Below are 21,564 nucleotides of genomic sequence, written 5' to 3'. Positions count from 1 at the left end.
GTGTCAAAGTTAAATTGTAAAAATATCATCATTAACCTTATACAAGATTCAAAAATCATAAAATTAAAAAATCTAAATATATATTTAGATTGAGCTAGATATACATGGATGAAATATATTAGTCTTACCAATAAATGTAGTAGTTCCAATCAAATCAATAAAGAACAAAAGAAAAAGAGATTAAAATATGAACATGATTTTATTTGTGGAATTTGTATTTGTAAATATTAGTTTATAATTTTTTTTTGTAAATCTACTATTTTTCAACATAGATACAAAAACACCACATTATATTTGAAAAATATTAAAGTTTACCTCTAAATTTTATGGTAAATATAGAACTATCTAATCTCGTTTGTTTTTCTTAAATAGTCATTTAAATTAAATGCTATTTTTTAAAGTTAAAATGTAGTTGAAATATTTGAAAATAATCGTATGAATAAATGTTAGGTTCGGTTTTGATGAAAACTGGAGCGTCTCTAGTTACATTTGAAGACCAGAAGAATTGTTCAGAAATATTAGAAGTCCAGTTGCAAGGTACAGTTTATGCAGCTGATGACTTCCTCCAATTAAAGATGTATTCATGCATCTGAAGACATTCCAGTTGAAATCGAAAACATCAAGAGGAAGAAAGAGAATGACAATGGCAGCGGAACTCAGTTGACATTCTAACCAGATCAACAACTAGATAACCATCAGTGTATAACATTTATAAAACTTTACACTGATTACGGGGATGACCTTTCTGCTTTATGTACTATTATACGGACAATAACAATTGTCTTTGATTAAAGTAGGTTGGATAAAGTACCTTTTGGGTTCACTTTATCTAGCATTTCCAAGGAATTAATTGTAATTCCTTAAATGCTCTCAACCATATTTGTACTGCAAAGTTGGGATCCCAATACCAACTTTTGCCTATATATAGAGGTCCTTGCATAACCAAGAATTCACTTTGCATATTCAGACTTTGCAATATTCTTGGTGACTTGTGCAATATTCTCCCAATCGCTAAAAGGAACATTTCAGAACTTTAAGTGTTTTGATTGTTTAGAGGATTTCCAAGTTTAAATCAATTGTATTTTATAGGTTGTTAGGATATTTTAATTCGTGTATTATCTTGATTCCGCAACAACCTTTGTATTTTGTTTATATTATAAATAAAATACACTTGAAAAATACATATTATCTCACCAATTTACTTTACAAGTTATTTACTTTATTGTATTGTTATATTTACTTATTCACATTGTCACCTTAATAAGTAAACTTTCAAATTAACCTGGTATCTATACACTGCAACTGGTCACGTCCAGAAACAATGTATGTATTGCAAAGAAACTCACCATTGACATAGAGGTGTCTTCAGTAACCATTTTTAATTAGTTGGGACTTACAATAAATATTGTTTATGTTAAAAAAAAGAGAGTAAATTATTGAAATGGTACTTGTGGTCGAAATTACTAGTTTCATATCTGTTAGATTTAATTTACACCCATCATACACATGGTTTACAATTTTGCACTCAGAAGATACCTCACGCTGACGGTCGTTAGTTGTATCGTTAAATACCTAACGTTTCTTGCACGTGAGGTATGAAACATGTAATATTGTACAAACTATAGGTACCATTCGTGTAATTAACAGTTATTATCTATTAAAAAATATTTTATAAATACTATTACTATTTTAAAACAATTTATTAGTATTTTAGAATTACAAAATATACATTATTTATAATGTATAAAAACATAATTAATATGTTACCTGATTAGCTGTAATTGATAGTCTATTTGACTTTATTTTTATTAAAATGGGATTCAATGTTTAAAAAATACAAAAAAAGAAAAGGAAAATTCATGTAGGAGTATTTTAATATAATACTAAAAAATACCTCAAACTTTTTTTTATAAACTTTTTTTGCATAATAAAAATTAATTAGTGTTTTGGCTAGTAGTCAAATGTAAGACGTGAACTCGAACCTTGGTGAAATAACACAAGACCAAAGACCAAATCAATGAACTATCAACCCATTAGTGATAATAATAGTTAATTAATATTTTAAAAAGTAATAATCTTAGAATTTTAATACAAATCTTTTTAAAAAAATTATATATATTATTAATGTTCTTTTTTATAAATATATAATAAAATTTTAATACAAGCCGTGTCCGATTTTACCGGAGCTTTGATATATGTTTTATTCAGATAATCATGAGAAAGATCTATATCCGATCTCGAATGTTTCCTCGGAGCTGGGTTTTTGCTACCTTGAGTTCCGAATTGATCTGGACCGAACGGAGGTCGAGCTAAGTAATCTTACCTGTACGAATGTGGTTCTGCTTCTGCTTCGGGTACGGAGCTAGGGCTCCGTATAGGGTATATCATCGGTACGGAAAGTGAAACAGAGAATTGATTGATGATAATGATGAAGAGAATCGATGTTTGACCTTCGGGGTGATATGGCGGTGCTACAAGGGTTTAGATCTGATGAAAATTCCCTAGAAGCAGCCCCTAAGTAAACTAGAATGAGTTATTGTTCAATTTATGGGATTAGGGGGGTATTTATAGGCTTTCGAAAATTCCAGATCTGAACTGACTTCACCAGAATTCACCGGCGCTGGAGTGAAAGGAGCGGCGCTGGAGGCTTCAGGTTCAGCATGAAAGTCGTAGATTTTTCTCTCGCCTTTCTGTGGACAACTTATACGTCAGAAGTAGAGTTCGTATGAAGAAGTTATGCCCATAATACTAACACGTGGTCATAGGCTTCATGTCGACACAAGTTTCTTTGTCTTAAGTCTTGAATCTCGACCCAAATTTTCATCGAATCATCATTTATCTTCCTGTAAGTCCTTTAACACCATTTCTTGACGTTTTTCTTCATGCCACGGGCAATGAACATGAAATCACATATATATGCCATTAAGTATTATAAGTTCACTCAAATCACTATAAAATGACCAAAAGTAGTGTGAGAAAAGTCTATATAATTATCGCTCAACAAATGTCGTTGTTATTAGTAATTGTAATCAGACTATAACTAGGATAATTATTATTGTTATAAGGAACTGGAACTAAACTATATTTTAATATACAAATTCTTCTTATATAAACCGAACTCTGCAAATAAAATCACAACACACGAAATTATTGAAAACCCACGAACCAACTTCTACTTTTATTGTTCTTAAGAACCATGACCAGCGAAAATAAAATTATTTTTTTTACAAGACATCAATTAGAACTCGGTCAATTGTGTAATCGATGTTAAGATATTGCTTCTCAAGAAAATTCCGTATAAAAGAAACTCTGCTACACCATCTAGCCTTTATATGATTTATCATTCAATATTTACCGTTGAGTATCTCAATTCGTTTTTAAGTATATTTTTACATTTTCACATATAATATTTTTTTTGTTTCATATGCTAATTCTTATATTGATAGTGTTATGAAACTCGTGTATTTGACACGAGTCTAAAATCTAGTAAAAAAGTATTAAAGTAAAACAATTAAAACAATAGGTTTCTCTTTAGTGAAAATCACTGTGCATCATGAAAATTATCATACATCAACTGATTCATGAATCTTCGTGCATCAATTTGACCATGATCTAAGGTCAAGATCTTGTCTTACTTGTTTTGCTCTAATACTTGTTTTACAATACCCAACCCCTAAATTTTACCATATTAAAAAAAACACGTGTCGCTTAAATATTATGCCACGCATCGATCAAAAGATATCTCAATCCTGTTTTAGTTTATTGTAAAATAGACTAAAAGAAAAGATAAATTGAGATCATGTCTTAAAAAAAGACATGGGGACTAAATCTCAGCCACTCATTTTTCTCTTTCTCCTCAAATCTCAACCACGAAATTTTTTTCCCTCCATAAATCATTTTATTCATCTAATTCATTCAAAATCTTTTATCTCAAAAATTGTACATCGATAAATTATAAAAGTTGTCTGTGTGTTCCAAAAATTTCATGCTCTTTCATTAAAGAGGTTCTTCGAAATATTTTAGACGAATTTTTAAATCCGAGGATGGACCGCGTATGGCTAAGCGCGAAACCCGTTAGGTAGATCATCCCATTACCAATCACCCGTATGACCTATCACCCATTAGCTACCCCTTATTTATACTGGAAAGGGAGAAGTCCGTACCGTTTCAAATCGAAAAAAACCCGATCACACCTATGACCAATCAACACTCTATGACCTATCACATCCTATGAGCTATCACCGCACTAGCTACCTCTTATTAATACCTGAAAGGGCGTAGACTTTACCGTTACCAAAAATTCGTTGAACTATATCGGATGAACTCTCAAATGAAAAAACATGAAATTTTAAAAACACCCATATAACTTTCATAATTTATCGATATAAGGTTTTTGAAATAAATAATTTTAAATGAATTATATGAATAAAATGATTTATGAGAAAGAAACCAAAAGCACCTTTTCCAAGAAAGAAGGGATTACCTCTCTGACAAATTTCTTACTTTCTAGAGAAAAAAAAAAAAATGGTTCAAATTTAAAGGTTGTTGAAATCTAATCCCCTACTTTTTTCAAGGCATAGTGTCAAATTAACTAACGTATGCACACTTAAAATGAAAGGAAACAGATTAAAAAAAACCAATTGTACATGTTGATTTTTGTTTTCCGAAAAATTAGTTGGTATGCGACATTAGGAAAACCTCACTGTATAATGGTGAAATCTTGCACGTATTTTAGGCAACAAAATGTTGACCATGAGCCGTTACAAATATTCGGTGGAAAAAACCTCAAGAAAGTTGTCTGGCTGTTCCAAAAACTAAAGACTATGGGTAAAATCTGAAATACTTTGACCAGTTGAATAGTAATTCAATTGTACGTACTGATAACTAGAATTCTGTAAAGTCCACGCGAAGACAACTGTAATGAAATTAGTGATGCTGACATTGCCCCACGACAAGAAATTCCAAAGGAAGGCAATTGCCATACAACTTCGTTGAAATTTCATGATTTATCTTTTTTAAAGCTCTCATGCTTTCCATAGTCTTCCCTACTTCAGTATTTCCTCTTTTTGTTCTATTGCCAAATTATTAATCTGCAACTTCTTATTATTGTACTGGTGACAATCAGTAGCCTGTATCGAAACCAGATTATATATTTCAAAAATCATATTGTAACTGATGGCCAAAGTTACTCGTACAATCAAGGCTTTCGCTGTTATGGCAGTTGTGGCATCCATCGTACAATCTGCAACTTCACCACCACCACCACCACCATTATTATCTTTGTCTTCTAGGACATGGAAATATGACGTGTTTCTTAGTTTTAGAGGACAAGACACTCGCAAGACTTTTTTAGACCATCTCTACTCGGCTCTTGAACAGCAAACAGTGCGTGCTTACAAAGACGATGAAACACTTCCCCGGGGTGACACCATTGGTCCATCTCTCTTAGAGGCTATCCAAGAATCGCAAATTGCCCTCATCGTGTTCTCCAAAAACTATGCCGAGTCTTCTTGGTGTTTGGATGAACTTGCATACATAATGAAATGCAAGGAGGAGAGAGGCCAAACTGTTATCCCCATATTTTATGACGTGACTCCCTCTGATGTAAGAAAACAGAACGGGCAATTTGGCAAAGCTTTTTCCAAACATAATAAGTCAGCTAAATTTGAAACTTGGAGAAAAGCTCTCTCTGATGCAAGCAACATGGCTGGATGGGAACCCAAGCATATAGCCAACGGGTACAATTTTTTCTCGTTTCCTGTATTATTTTAGTAGATGTGAGTACATGTTAATCATCCACATATATATATGATATCCTATGTGTAGGCATGAAGCAGTTGGCATCAAAGTAATTGTCGATGCCGTTGTAGATAAATTGTTATATCTTAATTCAGATGTTGATGAAAACCTTGTTGGAATGGGGCCTCGCTTTGAATATATTGAATCAAAATTGCAAATTGGGTCATATGGTGTGCGAATGATCGGGATATGGGGAGTTGGGGGTGGTGGTAAAACCACTCTTGCCTTTTTTGTCTATATGAAAATCCGTGATCGTTTTCATGGTCACTGCTTTATTGAGAATATTCGAAAAAATTCAGAAAAATATGGCATACAACAGCTACAGAAAAAAGTTCTATCAGATGTTTTGAAAAAAGAGGTAACGGTGGAGAGTGTTCTAGAAGGAAGACTCAAGATTCAAGGCATGTTATCTCGTAGGAAGGTCTTGCTTGTTCTTGATGATGTTGATGACCTTGAGCAATTGGAGGCATTGGCAGGATCAAATGATTGGTTTGGTGGGGGGAGCAGAATAATAGTCACAACAAGAAATGAGCATTTACTTATAGCTCACAGGGTAGACGAGGTCTGTCCTGTCAGTTTATTATCAGTTGACGAATCTCTTCGACTCTTTGAAAGATATGCATACCAGGAGAATAACCCCGTAGAAGATTATGACAAACTTTCTTGTCAAGTGGCTTGTCATTTTCAGGGGCTCCCGTTAGCACTTAAGATTATAGGTTCTTCTCTTTATGGAAAAGACAAGAATGAGTGGATTAGTACCTTGGATAAGTTAAGAGAAATACCAAATCCTAAGGTCATAGATCACCTTAAAGTAAGTTACGATGGACTTGAGCATGATGAGAAACAAATTTTCTTAAATATTGCATTATTCTTAAGAGGGTGCAACAAAGAAAACGCGATGAGTATACTTGAAGCGTGCGGATTTCACTCTCACATAGGGATAAAGGTTTTGATACAAAAGGCGTTAATAAGTATTTCTTCAGAGGGATTTCTTGATATGCACGATCTGGTTCAAGAAATGGGACACCACATTGTTAAAGGAGAACACCACAACAATCCTGAAAAAGGTAACAGAGTTTGGCGATCTCAAGTGATTGAAGCCATCCAATATCAAAATGAATTATTGGAATTCTGCAAACCTCCTGATGCTTCATATTCAATGCGATACATGCCTAACCATATTTCAAACATTAAGCTATTAAGATTCCTGGAAGTGATTATTTGGCATGTGCATGCCAATTGTCGTGGAGAGCTTAATTTCATTTCAATGCTGCTTCCTGACTCTTTTCATCCAGGGAGGCTACTTATTCTACATATAGGCGCCACCTTGCAAATAGAGCATTGGAAGGGTGATACGGTAAATCATTTTTTGTAACTCGAACCCTAACGTTTTCTTAGATATATATAGATGCAAGTGTTATTATCGATATCTATATCTATACTGCATTATAAAACATTTGTTCCCTCAATTTTTATCAACTAAGTAGATAACCCTAAAATCTTCATTCTTTTTGTTCACTTTTTTTAAACATTACTTTGTTTCGGTGCATATATATTAACTAATAAACTAGAAAAGTTTCTTGTTTAACCAGTATCTCCTGTTTAATGAATAAGACACACTTGAAGCATGGACCACAAGATATGTGTATGAGATGTATGTAATGTAATAAAAATGTTATTACTCGTATTTTATATTCATATTCTCTGACTTGTGAGTGCAGGAGCAGGAACCACGTTTGAAAGAGATCCATCCCTCAAATTCCCCGTTATTAGAGAAATTCAACAAAGATTTTACAGGATCACTAATAAAGAGACCTGGTTGTACTGGACTCCCATATCTTCAGTTAATGGTAACCTCATGCTTGACTAATAGAGCCTATGGCTCACATACTGTGTACGTACGTTTAGGTTTTTGTAAAATTTGGTGGGACTTAATGATCGACGAAAAGATGTGTCAGGTGTGTCCAGGGCCGGGGCGAATTTTTTGTACGGATATGACAAAAATCAACTTAGATGGTGTAAATACGAAATTTTGGTTAAAAGTTTGCAAAACTACAAAACCGGTGTCTAAGACACCGGTCTTAATGATTTTAGCCAAAGCCGGTGTCTAAAAGACCGGTCCTATCATACATGACAACCTAAAGCTAGTGTCTTGGACACCGGTTTTCATATTTTATGACAAAAATGGCAACTTAGAGGCAGGTTTTCTGGAGTTTTTTCCTTTAGACATCGGTTTTCGTAGTTTTGCAAACTTTGAACCAAAATTTCGTATTTGCACCAACTAACTTGATTATTGTCGTATTCGTACAAAAAAATTCAACAGGGGCGGATGTGTTGTATATCTAGGGGGGGGGGGGGGGTAATGCCCCCAATGGGCTGTCCAAAGCTGCATTTTTTGTTGTTGTAAAATTTGGTGGGACTTAAGAAGAAATGTTATCTTGGTAATTATCGATATCTCATGTAACTCATTTTAATATTACTTATATAAAATACAACTGCTCAGTATTTTGGTAAGGATTCCTAATGTTATATGGTATCTAAGCATTTTTTTGATGATATATGGTTATAAATGTAGAATAAAGATCGACCATTATTCAATGTCTCTTTATAACTCCGGACTATAGTTATTAATTAATCATGACTTTCATTATCCACAAGTTACCCTACACAAACAAACACTCATGAACGATTGAAATACCACTTTTAATTAATTTAAAATTATGTTAGTTTTCCCATTATTACTAATGATCATGTGGTATTCTTTATGCAGGTTATATTAATTTAAGTAAGAAATATGACTAGTAATTTGACATTTAGTTTTAATGAGAGCGCACCCCAATGGGCCAACCCAATACAATCCAATACACTCACATTAGCGTCATATCAAAATTTCTTTTCAATCATTTCTCCCAATTCACACCCAATACCAAATACATCCAATACATTTCAATACACTCCAACATATTTATTTTCAAACTTCTAATAAGTAAAACCACAAATGAATTTTATAAAATAAACACAAATATTATATTAAATCCTAAAAATACCATTTTGTTAATAAAAAAGAGTACAACACACAAAAAAAAGTTAAAATTGTAATGAAGATAATTGAGCTTAAGTATGTCTTTTAGTATGTGTTAATGGAGGTCGTGTGTGTAAGTATATGTAAGTGTGTGTAAAGTGCCGAGAAAGAAAGAGTGTGTGTGTTGAAAGATTGGATTGCTTGAATGTGTAAAGGTTACAATACTAAGCTGTGGAGGGTGATTTATATACTTCTATACAATTTACACTAGTCTCCCTTCCATACTTATGAAAATTACAAACAAGTATAAAGTATGATGATATACAAATCAACTACTAGAAATAATATTTCTAACAATCTCCCCCTTAGTAGTGATTTGTCAAAATGTATCCGAGAGTCAACCGTCTTTAAGCTCGAGTATTTGGTCTGTTTTTGTTTGGATGCCAGAACCAGTTGTCACCTTCTGGTTTATCTTTGGGGACCACCATGTTTGCTTCATAGTTTTTAGGAGGAATATTATGTGGTCCCAAAACATTACTAGGTTCATACTTTATCCAACATCCTCCCGTTCTTCTCTCAACATACTTGGACTTCTTAACATTCTTTGCATCCCTTATCATTCTGATACTCTCTCTGAAACACAGTCGCTTATCAATCTTGCTGATTACCTTATCAAGCAGTGCTTTCTTTTGATCAAATTCTTCATCTTCAGATAAGCATAATAGCACCTTCTTGCAAAATTCCAGGGTTCCATCAGACTAAGAAGCAAGGTCACACATTTTTACAAAAATCTTCTTCTTCCTGCTGTTAAGAAAAATTACTCCAAGTGTTGGTTTCTCAAAAATCATTGGACAATAATATTTGATTATAAACTTCTCTTTTGCCGATCAAGGTGAGTTTCGTAGCCCCTACGTTTGTAACACCCCGCTACAGCGGAATATACGGGATGCACAGATAAGCACAATTGCACATAGTACAAGTTCCAACAAAGCCATTAAGATTAATCAAAGAACAGAAGTACGATAGTTATTACAGAACATAAGAAGTATTCAAACTCAGTCAATGAACAAAGACAGAACAATTGTCTTTAAGAACCAGTACTTGAACTGAACAGCAAAGGAAAGATCTTCACAACTCCCGATTTTGGATGCTCGAACAATCGCCCAAGGATGAGCTTAAGAGAGGAAGGCTCCTATGCTACAAGATCTACTTTAACCTAGCCTGAAAAGCATGGAAGTTCAAAAGGTCAACTACAAAAGTAGTTGGTGAGATTCACATAATGTACTTTTAGTTTACATATACGTATATATGTATAGTAAGAACAAGATCATAAGTTTTGTACGTCGAACCAATGTACTTTGTAATAATCAGAACTAGATCAAGATCTGCGCTATGAACATCAGTACTTTATAATAATCAGAACTAGGTCAAGAACTGCACTTTGGACATAAGCACTTTATAATAGCATGAACTGAACAAGAACATATAATGAACTTTTGGTATAAGTTGTCACTGCTAAACCGATTGGCCAGAACTGAACTTTAGTGTAATGGTATGCTCATATAGCTCTAGTACTTCATTTAAGATCTATGTCAGAACAGATGACATGTATAAAAACAAGTAATATGCATCTTCCTGAACTGTGGAGAATGAGGGTGGGCTTACCCTAAACAGCGCTGTCCATAATTACCTACGGTTCATTCCCTGAACTGTGGGATATGAATTGATAGCAGTGAACAAGAACTGAACAAGTACATGTACGAACTTGAACAAAATAAAGATCAAGTACAGTTGTATAAATGTATTTAAGATCCTGCCCATTCAAGACTTAAATACTCCCTCAACAGTTTAAGAATAATTTCATAAGTAGTTCAAGATCAATCTCATAATATAGTACGTAAAATAGTTCACGAACATATGTACAACTACGAAAATAGTTTTCATGCTTTTCAGTCCCCGATAAAGAACTTTGAACAAATGTACGAAAGGGGGATTAGTGAACTCACAGTGATCTGGTACAAGCACAAGTAGTATTAGTACAGGGAACAAGCACAAAGATAGATAAGTATATCTATCGAAATCCAGGCACGTCTTGATGGATTCCTAAGCATATAATGATCATAAAGAAGTACGTATATTAGTTCATGTGATTATTCAATCACAAAATGCCCTTGATGAACTGATGATTTGGTCCTTTGACGATCTTTGAACGTTTTGACTCAAAAGAGTTTTAAATGAACTTTAAGTACATAAACTGGACTCGAACTTAACGTCTTTGAACTCACAAATAAGTACTTATCGTGTTAATGAGTTGAACATGTCCTTAATGATGAACTTTTAGTCTTTAGAACTCATTTTAATTGATCATAGAACTCGTACTTTGATAATCAAGATAGAACATGTTTTATTTGCACTTAATTAGGGTTTGCACTTTGTACGTTGTCTTAGATCGACTTATGAACTAGCTTGGATGTTAATGAACAGCCTCTGATGTGTTTAATCAAGTGATAATGATGTTATGAACTGATTTGGTGATTAAGGATCAAGTGTGGTATGTTATAGAACAAGTACGTGTTGTTATATGAGTGCACAAAGTCGTCCTAGGGTTTTGGATGCAAGATCGTCCCACTGGAACTTCAAGATCGTCCCTTTGGACAAGCAATATCGTTTTGGGTGAATCAAGTACGGGATCGTCCCATTAGTCATGATCAGGATCGTTTTAGATGTACTAGGTGCAAGATCGTCCTGGCTTTAGGTTTAAGATCATCTCAGGTTCAATGCTAGGATCGTCTTAAGGGATACATAGCCAAAGTCGTCCCATTTTCTAAGTACAAGGACAAGTGCAAGAACAAGATCGTTTCACGAACAAGTGTTTGAGCTAAACCAATCCAAAGGATCGGTTACCCATTATACGTACCAACAACAACACAACACCCCACAAGATCAAACGAACATGAACTATGAACAATGAGGGCTGGCTAGGACGATCTTGGGCTCAAGATCGTCCCTCCAGGATCATCCCAAGTGCCAAACATGGCTGAACAAGAACTTGAACATCACACAAGGATCTGGATCGAATCCGGGACTTGATAGATCATAGAACTTGTACATATATACACAATAACATTAACCATTCACACTTTTAACGATCTCAAGATCATCTATAACATGAACAGGGTGTGGCACATCAAGAACAAGTTCCCTTTCATTTTCAAAAATGGGTTTTGAAGATTAAAGCATGTTATGACCCAAATTTGTTCACATATATGTTATTAAACACATTTAGACACAAACCCATTATTCTTTAACACGATTTCATATCAAAATTGGACCAAATCATCAAGAACATAAAGTTGAAAAGTTCACTTTTAATTTGATCAAAATCTCATAGTTTGTTGTTGTTACCTGAGATTTGATTCCAGAAACACGTTTTGATTTTCACAAGGATGCTAGAAGTACAAGTGATATCGATTTAACAATCCAAAATCAAAGGATGAATATTGTGTGTGATAATGTGGCTGCACTATGTGTTTTAGTGTGAGAAAGTAGAGAGAAGAAGAGAATGAATAGTGTTGTGACCTCTCTCTCTAGGTTTCCATCTTTTCTATATATACATTTCCATATTTAATGAACCCAATAAATGCAAGGACCATTTGCGAACATTTTGAACTAGGACTTTAATGAACATGAACGTTTATGAACCGGACTTTAATATTTCATTGTACATAATTATGAACTCGTCAATTAACTCATGATTTAAGATCAAATTGACCTTCATATAAGCACATAATTGAGATCTAAAGCACGTCAAGAACTTAGATAAATTGAACTGTCTGGCCGTTCTAATGGCAAATGTACGTTTTTAAGAACTTAATAAGAACATTTCTAAGACGGTTGTTACATTCTTTCCCACTTGGAGGATTTCGTCCTCGAAATTAAGAGTCTTGCCGATCAAAAAGGTGAGGGTACTTCTTCTTAATGAAGTCCTCGCGTTCCCAGGTATCATTATAGCCGTGTCTAGCACTCCAACGTACACGAATTAGTGGTACGCGGCTTTGTCTGGTCTGTTTAGCATCCTTGTCTATGATCTCGACGAGCTCTTCAGTGAACTCGAGCCCTTCGTCTATATTAATCTCCTTAACAGGAATAACGGTCGGGTCGTCAGCCATGCACTTCTTAAGATTGGACATGTGAAATGTGTCATGAACGTTGCCAAGTTCTAGCGGTAGTTCCAGCTTGTACGCCACTGGTCCCACACGTTTAATGATCTTATAAGGTCCAATGTACCGGGGCGCCAATTTGCCTTTCTTGCCGAACCGGGCAGTACCTTTCCATGGGGAAACTTTCAAAAGAACTTTATCGCCTACCTCGAACTCGAGAGGTTTACGGCGTTTGTCCATGTAGGACTTTTGTCTGTCTTGAGCCGCCTTAAGCTTTTCTTTGATAATAGCTATTTTGTCTATAGTGAACTGTACGACTGGGAGCTTCATCCAGCTTCTTTCGCCGGCGTCAAGCTAGCAAAGTAGTGATCTGCACTTACGACCATATAAGGCCTCGGACGGTGCACACTCAATACTAGTATGGTAGCTATTATTGTACGAGAACTCGATCAATGGGAGATGTTTATCCCAACTCCCTCTGAAATCTAATGCACAAGAACGAAGCATGTCCTCCAAAGTCTGAATAGTACGTTCGCTTTGCCCATCCGTCTGTGGGTGATAAGCGGTGCTCAAATTAAGTCTAGTACCTAGCGCTTCTTGAAGTGACTGCCAGAAGTCGGACATGAAGCGCGGATCTCGATCGGACACAATAGATAGAGGGACACCGTACTTGGTCACAATATCGTCTATATAAATCTCAGCAAGTCTCTCCAGTGAGTAGTCATCACGAATAGGAAGGAAACGAGCTGATTTAGTCAGTCTGTCTACGATAACCCAAATGGAGTTATGGTTGTTCTTTGTACGAGGCAGTTTCATAATGAAATCCATAGTAATATCTTCCCACTTCCACACGGGACTTCTAATTGCTTCAACAAACCTGAAGGTTTCTGATGTTCAATCTTGACTTTCGAACATGTTAGACATCTACTTACGTACTCAAAGATCTCTCTCTTCATCCCAGGCCGCCAATAGTCTGATTTCAAGTTCTTGTACATCTTGTCTGCGCCCGGATGAATCGAGTACTTAGAACTGTGAGCTTCCTGCATGATGATCTCTCGAACACCATTGGCTGCAGGGATCCAAACTCGGCTCTTGAACTTTCTGACTCCTTCATCATCGACTTCAAGTTCTTGAGCGATTGGGCCTAAAGGCTCAGCCTTTATGTTGTCTTTTGATCTCAAGCCGCACTCTTGGCCTTCTTTCACGAGTTGTCTTAAGTCTGTACGTTCTGCCTCCTTAATAGATAAGATCTTGACCCGTTCTTTTCTGCTCAAAGCATCCGCTACTACATTCGCCTTTCCAGGATGGTACTTGATCTCACAATTGTAATCACTGAGTAACTCCACCCAACGCCTTTGTCTCATGTTCAGTTCTTTCTGATTGTACACGTGCTGTAAGCTCTTATGATCGGTAAAGATAGTACATTTAGTTCCGTACAAGTAGTGCCTCCAAATCTTCAAGGCGAACACAACTGCTCTAAGTTCTAGATCGTGGGTGGTATAGTTCTTTTCATGCACTTTAAGTTGTCTGGATGCGTAGGCGATCACTTTGCCTCTTTGCATCAGTACACAGCCTAGACCTTGATGTGAAGCGTCACAGTACACGACAAAGTCTTCGGTGCCTTCTGGTAAAGCTAGAACAGGTGCTTCACACAGTTTGTCTTTAAGGGTCTGGAATGCTCGTTCTTGTTGTTCACCCCAAATAAAGTCTTTAGTCTTTTGCTTCAATTGAGTCAAAGGTAGTGCGATCTTAGAAAAGTTCTCGATAAAACGACGATAATAACCGGCTAACCGAGAAAACTACGAACTTCAAGTAGGAGCTTTCGGAGCCTCCCACTTCTTGATGGCTTCAATCTTGGCCGGGTCGACATGAATGCCTTGATCATTTACGACGTGGTCGAGGAACTGTACTTGGCGAAGCCAGAACTCGCACTTAGAGAACTTAGCATACAACTCTTCCTCCCGAAGAAGTTGGAGAATAGAACGTAAATGTTGCCCATGATCAGTCTTGTTTCGAGAGTACACGAGTATGTCGTCAATGAACACGATCACAAATTTGTCTAAGAACGGACGACAGACACGATTCATTAAGTCCATAAAGATTGCTGGAGCATTAGTCAGACCAAATGGCATAACGAGGAATTCGTAATGACCATAACGAGTACGAAAAGCTGTCTTTGGGACGTCACCATCTTGAACACGAATCTGGTGATAACCCGAACGTAGATCAATCTTAGAAAAGTACGAGGCACCTTGCAATTGATCAAACAGATCGTCTATGCGAGGCAAAGGATACCGGTTCTTAACGGTTAGTTTGTTCAGTTCACGATAGTCTATGCACATTCTCATTGAACCATCTTTCTTTTTAACGAACAAGATCGGTGCTCCCCAAGGGGATGAACTAGGATGAATAAAGCCTTTGCTCAAAAGTTCTTGTAATTGATTGGACAGTTCTTGCATTTCAGGAGGAGCTAAACGATACGGTGCTTTAGCGACTGGTGCTGCACCGGGAACAAGATCAATATTGAATTCGACTTGTCTAACAGGTGGAATGCCTGGTAAGTCGTCAGGAAAGACATCTGGGAAGTCCCGAACAATGGGGATGTCTTGAACTTTAAGTTCTTTAGCACTTTTATCAATGACATGAGCTAGGTACACGAGATGATCTTTCTTGTCTAAGTACTTATGGAACTTCATGGCTGAGACGATTTTAAGTTCGTTCATGGACTTATCGCCTTGTACGATCAAGATCTCGCTGTTCTGAAGCGGTATATGAACTGATTTCTCGTGACAACAAATAGTCGCGTGGTGTTTGGATAGCCAATCTATCCCCACGATAACGTCAAAACTACTAATCTCGACAGGGATTAGGTCAATCTTAAAATTCTTGTCTACTAAGATCAAAGGACAGTCTAAAGCAATTTCATTAGTGCCGAACTTATGGCCATTTGCGTACTCTACCACATACTTATTATTTAGTTTGCCAGTTTTCATGTCAGTCTTAGCTTTAAAGTCTAATGCAACAAAGCTACGTTCAGCACCGGAGTCAAATAGTACGGAAGCATAATGATCATTCAGAAGAAAAGTACCTGTCACAACCCGAGGGTTCTAAAGAGCTTCCTCAGCGTTCAGAGCAAAAACGCGGGCGTTAGCAGGGCCTTGTCGGTTTTGCTGATGCTGCTGGTTCTGATTCTGAGGTCTGGGCTCGCGTGGATAAGCATCACGCTGAACTTGGGCGTTCAGGAACTGGTTCTGGTTCCTTTGAACAGGTACAGCAGGTGGTAGTGGGGGTCTAGCATCTCTCATTTGAGGACTTTTGTTCACCGGTGGAGGATTAGTTCTGATCAAGTTCGCTGAGACAACATTGCAGTACTTAGCCATGTGCCCAATGCCTTGGCACTTATAATAGGTAGGACAGGCACTAGTGTGATGAAGATGACATCGTGAGCACTTAGGGTAAGTTCCAGAATATCTAGTCGGCTCAGGCACAGCGGTCACAACATAGTTCTTTAAAATCTTCCCCTTCTTACTTGGGGGCTCAACCTTCTTCTCAACAATCTCCTCAGCCTTTCTCTTTCCCTTCTCAACATTCTCAGCCAAACCTCCAGATCTAATGATGTCTTTGGTCAAGGTCTTAGCCAGTATAGTGGCTCTGGACATGGTCTTGGGGCCTTTGCTGGTGAGGTCACAGCGGATCTCAGGAATCAAGCCCCAGATAAAACGATCAATCTTCTTCTCCTCAGTAGAAGCCAAATGTGGTACAAGTCTGGCAAGCTCATTAAACCTCAAAATGTACTTCTCAATCTCCAAACCCTCCATCTTCAAATCCCAAAACTCTTGTTCTAACTCCTGCAAAGCATCCTTGGTGCAGAACTCAGCTCTCATCATCTTCTGAAGTTCTTCCCAAGAGTGAGCATAGGCGGTCTTCTTGCCAACAGTAGTGACGATGCCAGTCCACCAAGACCTAGCAGCTCCGCCAAATTGGCTGGTCGCATGCTCCACCATCTTATCTTCAGTGGTCTCTGTGTGGTACAGGGCTTCTTCCATGTTTTCAAACCACATCAACAGTTTAGCAGCACCTTTCTCCCCTGTATACACTGGGGGTTTGCACTGAGTAAAAGTCTTGAACAAACAACCCCTACTTCGGGTAACTCTGCCCTCAGTAGCAGCTTGGGTGTTGATCTGACTAACACCATCAGAATCACTGTGTACTTCTTGGTTCTGTTCAGGTTCCCCTTGAGCTCTCTTGTTCTGAGTGACTTTGGTAGTTCTGGTACTTTCAGTCAAAGGAATCTCTAGCATCTGAGCAACTTGTGTAGCAAGATTTGGCATCATCGCATTCATGCGGTCAGTGATGAGGTTCGCTACGTCTTCTAGAGTGAAGTTGACTGTAGCATTAGCACTTGGTTCAGGTTCAGCTGGTTCAACAGTGGGTTCAACTCTAGGTTTTCTTCCCCGTTTAGCAGGCATCCTTCCTTATATCTCCTGATAAGACAAAAATATGAACTCGATTACGTTTCAAACAAGTCTATAGCTCCAAGCACATAGTACGTTAATAAATGATCGTCTTTAGTACATTAAATGAACAAGAACAGTCGTCGGTCGTACGATAAGGACCTATAGTCGTATAACCTCTAAGGCCTATAATCGAACACTAGCACGTATGTCTTGCAAGAACGAATGAACTAAGAGAGAACGAATGAACTAGGACATGAACTAGAACTGATCTGATCAAGAACGAGGTTGCACGAAGTTCTTAATTGAGCTCTAAGAAGTGGATGACACCTTTAATGACACACCTTGAGGTCCTAGGTGCTTTTATCGTAATTATATGTAGTTGATCAGGTTATATCTAATTATGATAAAAGTACCTACTACTCAAACCGGTCACCAAAGAATCACCTCAGAGTGGATTCAGGTTATAGCTCGAGTTTTCCTTAGGAAAAGCTCGGTGTTCACTATAACCTTGGCTCTTGATACCAACTGTAACACCCCGCTACAGCGGAATATACGGGATGCACAGATAAGCACAATTGCACATAGTACAAGTTCCAACACAGCCATTAAGATTAATCAAAGAACAGAAGTACGATAGTTATTACAGAACATAAGAAGTATTCAAAGTCAGTCAATGAACAAAGACATAACAATTGTCTTTAAGAACCAGTACTTGAACTGAACAGCAAAGGAAAGATCTTCACAACTCCCGATTTTGGATGCTCGAACAATCGCCCAAGGATGAGCTTAAGAGAGGAAGGCTCCTATGCTACAAGATCTACTTTAACCTAGCCTGAAAAGCATGGAAGTTCAAAAGGTCAACTACAAAAGTAGTTGGTGAGATTCACATAATGTACTTTTAGTTTACATATACGTATATATGTATAGTAAGAACAAGATCATAAGTTTTGTACGTCGAACCAATGTACTTTGTAATAATCAGAACTAGATCAAGATCTGCGCTATGAACATCAGTACTTTATAATAATCAGAACTAGGTCAAGAACTGCACTTTGGACATAAGCACTTTATAATAGCATGAACTGAACAAGAACATATAATGAACTTTTGGTATAAGTTGTCACTGCTAAACCGATTGGCCAGAACTGAACTTTAGTGTAATGGTATGCTCATATAGCTCTAGTACTTCATTTAAGATCTATGTCAGAACAGATGACATGTATAAAAACAAGTAATATGCATCCTCCTGAACTGTGGAGAATGAGGGTGGGCCTACCCTAAACAGCGCTGTCCATAATTACCTACGGTTCATTCCCTGAACTGTGGGATATGAATTGATAGCAGTGAACAAGAACTGAACAAGTACATGTACGAACTTGAACAAAATAAAGATCAAGTACAGTTGTATAAATGTATTTAAGATCCTGCCCATTCAAGACTTAAATACTCCCTCAACAGTTTAAGAATAATTTCATAAGTAGTTCAAGATCAATCTCATAATATAGTACGTAAAATAGTTCACGAACATATGTACAACTACGAAAATAGTTTTCATGCTTTTCAGTCCCCGATAAAGAACTTTGAACAAATGTACGAAAGGGGGATTAGTGAACTCACAGTGATCAGGTACAAGCACAAGTAGTATTAGTACAGGGAACAAGCACAAAGATAGATAAGTATATCTATCGAAATCCAGGCACGTCTTGATGGATTCCTAAGCACATAATGATCATAAAGAAGATTTGAACTAAAGAGGAGGGATCATAAAGATCTAAAGAGGATGGATCATAAAGAGAAGTTAGGTTGGTTGGAGATAAAGATTCCTAAGCACAAAGATAAATAAGTATATCTCTCTCTAGGTTTCCATCTTTTCTATATACATTTCCATATTTAATGAACCCAATAAATGCAAGGATCATTTGCGAACATTTTGAACTAGGACTTTAATGAACATGAACGTTTATGAACCGGACTTTAATATTTCGTTGTACATAATTATGAACTCGTCAATTAACTCAAGATTTAAGATCAAATTGACCTTCATATAAGCACATAATTAAGATCTAAAGCACGTCAAGAACTTAGATAAATTGAACTGTCTGGCCGTTCTAATGGTAAATGTACGTTTTTAAGAACTTAATAAGAACATTTTTAAGACGGTTGTTACAACGTTTACATTATTTGGGGTGGAAAATGTACTTGGTCGTTTAAACGTTTGTCGGTTGATGTACTTTGTTATGATATGAAACGAGACGTTAGTTATCTACTTGTTTATTTGTGATACGTGGTAATGGACGTTTATGTGTGATGAAGGTCGTTATTGTATATTATGTAAGACGTTATATTAAATATATATATATATATATATGGACGTGGACGTGGATGGTGGATTAACGAATCCACACCCGGTATAATCATTACCGTGGATACGGGTTGTTTAACCTAGATATGGACGATATTATATGTATATGGCCGATTATTGGACTATGACATGGACTTGTGTTGACTTGTGATAACGTGGGACCCTTTTAGGATATTACTTGGACGTGAATAGGTATCCTAATCCTTGTATATCGTTAGCGGTCGTTATCCTGACACACTTGATTTTTATTATTTAAACCTACGAACTCACCAACCTTATGTTGACCCGTTTTATTACACTTTTCAGGTGAACAAGTGAATCAATGACGTGTTGGATGATGATTGATTGTTTGCACGCTAGGATTGGACTTGGACTTTATCATGGATCCGTGATTTATAGTTCCCGCTTATGGATTATGCTTAGGATCATATGCCATCTTTTGTGCTATCTTTTGTAAACGTTTGATGGTCATGCTCCTTATGCATTTTTGTATGATCTCGGGATTGTAATTGAATGATTGTATGGATTTCCAATCCTATTAAATGCATCTACACTTGTCTCTACTTAATTTCCATGTCGTGCTTTGCTTAGTACGTAACCCTCATGATTCTGCCTTGTTGGGGTGTTACAGAATGGTACCAGAGCCATGGTTGTAGAGATTTAGGTGGATTGACCTAGCCTATAGCCATTGCACCTTTATTTCATAATTAGCATGCATGATAGGAATATTTGTGTGCAACGTGAATTGTATGATGCATAAAAACTTGTTTAAACGGAGTTCGTAGGTTTCTTATGACTTGATTGCTGTGTGATGACTTGATGGACATATGTGTTAGTGTCGGGATACACCGTGACTTATCGAACGAACGTTAACGTATAATCTTATAGTTTACTGTTTAACCCTAGCAAAAGTGAAATGAGGGTATTAACGGTGTATGATATTCGGTAACCCTAGAGGCGCCTGATCAACAAATTTATGGTTATCCTATGTCATATAAAGTTAATTGTCTTGTGGATTGCGCTTTTGGGATGAAGTATAGTAGGAAACCCGGTATGCTTAATGAGTATTGGGTAGGTGGAGGGTTAGCCGCTGGTACACCCTGTATACATACCCGACCAATACTTAGAGAGCATAACGGATTCGAGTCTTGACATCCATTTAATATATTAACGGTGTGGAGGGTTAGCCGCTGGTACACCCTGTATACAAACACTTTTAATGTGTTAAATGTTGAAGCTAAGATTTGGACTATGCTTCACCCGCCTTGTCATGACTTGACCCATTTTATTTTATGTTGAATGATTCGTGATTGTATGATTGATAAAGCCTTAGATTATTGCCATGATAAAATCCCCGTAGAGATATGCATGCTAGACGGTTTAGGGAAACCCTAGATATGAGATGCTTGTTTCGTGATGATATACTTTGGTTGACTCGTGTGGGAATTGTGAGAACTAACTTGCTAATCTAACACGTGTGCTCAGGACTATGGTTAGACCGAAGCGAGTCGTGAGAAATCCCCGATGTCAAGATGAACAAGAGGCAAATGTAGGTGGACGTGGTGGTAGAGGGGGACGTGGTGGTAGAGGAGGTCGTGGTGGCCGAGGTGGCAGGGGTGGTGCAAACCCTCGGGTATCAACTAAGGTTATCACTCAAGCCCTAAATGATCTCATGCCGGATCTAGTGGCCCGAATTCAAATGGCCATGGATGCTAGAGGTCCTCAAGAAGAGCCGGAAGTTGAAGAGGAGAATGTTGAGAATGA

General features: G+C 37.0%; 1 protein-coding gene across 2 annotated transcripts; it reads left to right on the top strand.

Moving 5' to 3' along the window:
- The first annotated feature begins 5,086 nt into the window (after positions 1-5,086).
- On the top strand, positions 5,087-20,353 carry LOC122579606 (TMV resistance protein N-like). 2 transcript variants are annotated; one of them, XM_043751806.1, is made up of 4 exons: positions 5,087-5,738; positions 5,827-7,156; positions 7,521-7,649; positions 20,107-20,353. In XM_043751806.1, exons 1-4 carry the CDS (start codon positions 5,176-5,178, stop codon positions 20,116-20,118), a joined length of 2,034 nt encoding a protein of 677 aa, XP_043607741.1. In that variant the 5' UTR covers positions 5,087-5,175; the 3' UTR covers positions 20,119-20,353. The 2 variants fall into 2 exon arrangements, with proteins under 2 accessions (XP_043607741.1, XP_043607740.1); XM_043751805.1 differs by lacking the exon at positions 20,107-20,353 and having other exon boundaries at positions 7,521-8,313.
- Positions 20,354-21,564: the final 1,211 nt, after the last annotated feature.

This window comes from Erigeron canadensis, chromosome 8 (genome assembly GCF_010389155.1).
Source record: "Erigeron canadensis isolate Cc75 chromosome 8, C_canadensis_v1, whole genome shotgun sequence".
NCBI lineage: Eukaryota > Viridiplantae > Streptophyta > Magnoliopsida > Asterales > Asteraceae > Erigeron > Erigeron canadensis.
The sequence above is the reverse complement of the archived record's forward strand: the minus strand, read 5'-3'. Positions and strand labels throughout refer to the sequence as shown.